Source organism: Plectropomus leopardus, unplaced genomic scaffold (genome assembly GCF_008729295.1).
Source record: "Plectropomus leopardus isolate mb unplaced genomic scaffold, YSFRI_Pleo_2.0 unplaced_scaffold22190, whole genome shotgun sequence".
NCBI lineage: Eukaryota > Metazoa > Chordata > Actinopteri > Perciformes > Serranidae > Plectropomus > Plectropomus leopardus.
The window spans coordinates 1-3299 of record NW_024624038.1 but is presented as its reverse complement, the minus strand read 5'-3'; the positions used below and the strand labels follow the sequence as shown (position 1 = coordinate 3299).

At 38.9% G+C, this 3299-nt stretch overlaps 1 protein-coding gene across 1 annotated transcript; it reads right to left on the bottom strand.

Moving 5' to 3' along the window:
* Positions 1-20: 20 nt before the first annotated feature.
* On the bottom strand, positions 21-3154 carry LOC121965894 (tenascin-R-like; the record flags this gene model as incomplete). Its single annotated transcript, XM_042516006.1, has 5 exons — positions 21-184; positions 850-1005; positions 1878-1974; positions 2767-2918; positions 3022-3154. Coding segments are annotated over 5 exons (702 nt in total), but the record flags the coding sequence as incomplete, so codon positions are not given.
* Between the last annotated feature and the right edge of the window lie 145 nt (positions 3155-3299).

Genomic DNA, 3299 nt, shown 5'->3' with positions numbered 1-3299 from the left:
TGTCTGTGTGTTGGGGTTACCTGGTGGTTGACGCTGACGCCGTAGAGGCCGTTGAGGTTCGCCTCGTGGCAGTTCTTGTACCACCAGCCTCCTCGGTACGACATGGCGCAGCGGGTGATGAAGGACCCCAGGTCCCGGTCTTTGGTGGAGAAGATCCGCTGGTTGTGATAAGTGAGCGAGTCACCTGAGACCACGAAGAGGAGACGAGACACGAGGAGAAAAATATTATGTATTAAAATTTTTACTTTTAATGACTAAATTTTAAACCAATGTATTTACAAATATCAAACATTCATTAAGTTTCAGAATTTTAACACTTTAAATCCGAGGTTTTTGTCATGATGCCATCATGTTTTTAGATAAAAAAACACCACACACACAAAATATAAAAAATATTTTTGACATACGTAGACTTCTCACACTGAAAATGTCCTTAAAGTACTAAAAGTATAAAAAATTTCCCCTGTGACTATTATCCTATTAATCAGTACATCGTTAGTAATGTGTAATATTACACACACTCGTACTGCTCTGCACTTTAAATATGCTTTTTCAAAATCAAGCTGTAAAAATATTTTTAAAAATATTCTTTTCTACTTTCATAGTTATTTTTTAACCAACATCAGTCCTTACCATAATTATAAAATATGTTCTTAATTTTCAGAAATTTAACCCTTTAAATGCCAGGTTTTTGTTATGATGCCACCATGTAATTAGATGCAAAAAAAGGAATTTTTTTCAGTATACTACATAATAAATATATTATTATTTTTTGATAATCACAGCCTGAGATATGTTAATGATTTGCACATTTTAATTAACACCTTTAAATTCCTCATTTCCTCTCACCTGCAGTGCCGCTGTATCCGCCCACAGTCAGTTTGTAGTTCCTCTTCGCCACCTCGAACGTTGAGTATTTGGCGTACACGGCGTCATCTTTGTCGCGCAGGTCGACACGCAAAATCATCCTTGTCATTGTAGTCAGGTTGTGGAGGCTCTCAAGGCCTGAAGAGATAAATCAGTTTAGTCTAAGATACTCATGAACAACCTTAATGTGTAAAATTGAACAAAGCGGTTTAATCTTGACTGACTTTTTAAGGTCTTTGAAATAATAAAAAAACAAAAACCACCAAAAAATACAATAAATTAAAAGAGGTCATTGTTAAGTCCAAGTGGATGTTTGTGCCAAATTGGAGGGAATTCTCTCAAGCTTTTTTGAGAAACTGTGTTCATGATATGAGACACATGGTCATGGTGACCTTGACCTTTGACCACCAAATTATAATGACTTCAGTGTTGAGTCCAAGTGGATGTTTGTGCCAGATTTAAAGAAACTCCCTCAAGATATTCCCCGAGATATTGTGTTAAGGAGAATGTGACAGACCGGGTCACAGTGACCTTGGCCTTTGACCACCAAATTACAATCAGTTCATCTGTGTCTAAGAATGAACATTTGTGCCAAATTTGTTCTTTAGGTAACATGTTGATAAGAATGAGACAGATTCAAGGTCATGGTGACCTTAATCGTAGACGACCAAAATACATGAAGTTTATCACTGAGTCCAAGTGGAGGTTTGTGCTAAATTTGAAAAAATTCTCTCAAAGTGTTCTTGATATATCCCATTAATGAGAATGATATAGAGGCAAGGTCACAGTCACCTATGACCACATTAAAATCGAATCAGTTCATCGTTGAGTCCAAGTGGACGTTTGTGCCAAATTAGATCTCTCTCCGACGAGGAGACATAATAACATTGCAGATTTTTTCCAATTTTTCTGCTACTATTAACTTCAAAAACTCCCTTATTTTTTTAAACGGAGTAACCGTGCTGGAAACACCGCAGTGACTGCGGGATATCATGAAGTATCTCTCTCACCGAGCCAAAACTCTCCGCTCGGACTCCCAAATCCTTTCGTGTAGTCCCTCCACCCTCTGAAGAAATTCTCAGAGCCGTCCTTCCTCCTCTGGAAGACCTGCAGACAGGAGACACACACACACCTGCTTCCTCACGGGAATAAAAATCATTTAACCGAGAGAATATGCTGAAACCACGTTTCAACAACGCTGTGGCTACGACGGAGGATTAGGGCCACGTTAACGACGCTCCTTGGCAACCATTGTCCCTAGTTGCTATCTGCGCTCTCACCTGTTTTGTAGTTTGCTGGCAATATATTTATATCCATAATATAATATCCCTTTTCTTGTAAAAATATTACTTAATTTTCTTATAAAATTACAACTTTTTAAAAGTAAAAATTATGATTTTTATTCGTATAAAACTATGACTTTATTCTCGTAATATAAAAGTTTTTTTTCTGATAATATTTATTCTCAAAGTCTCTAAAAGATAGTTTTCCCCTCAATCTGGCCCTGGCTAGGTGTGGGCAAAAACACGCCAAAAACAAAATAAACCAAAAAAAAAAAAAATTGGTCATGGTTGAGAAAAAATCATGTTGTGGTTTAAACTGTGCAGTTTTGGTGGCACAATCACAACATAAAATGTGTGTATATACTTAGATGTTTTATAAAGTCTTTGTAAATTTTGTGTAAAAATCAGAATATGTGAAGTAACTAAAGCTCGGAGATAGATGTACTGGAGTAAAAAGTACAATATTTCCTTCTGAGATGTGTACAAATATAAAGTGCTATGAAAATGAAAGCCTCAAATAGAGTACAAATACGTCAAATATGTACTAGAGTAAATGTACTTAGTTACATTCCACCACTGTAATAAAGACGCCTGTCTGTCAGTGATGTCAGCGTACCGTCCAGCCTCCTCCGTCCGTCTCCATGTCGCAGTAAACCATCATCGGCGTCCCGAGTTTCCCCTGAGGGAAGATCTCCACCTCGCCCGACGTCCGGATGCCGTTCAGCAGCTCCTGAGAGCAATCTGTGGGGAAGGGGAACCTCAGCGTGCCTGAGGAAGAGGAGGAGGAGGAGGAGACTCCATCAGTCAGTCAGTCACTGTGATGATGATGATGATGACGATGATGATGATGATGATGATGTAACCTAGTTACCGGTGGTGAAGTCAGTGGAGATGGCGGCAGTGTATCGGCCTCCTCCCTCCGCCTGCAGCTGCACCGCGTACTTCGCTCCGGGGTGAAGTCTGATCAGGTTGTACTCTGTCACAGAGCCGTCCACAATCACTTCCTGTGAGGACGAAGACGCACCAAGACATGAGACGGTCCATGGTTGTCTTAATTTAACCATTTAAGACAGATTTACATAAAAACACCATGAATTTATTTTGCAAATTTAAAAGTGAAACAAACAACTGGAATAAACCATCTAATAA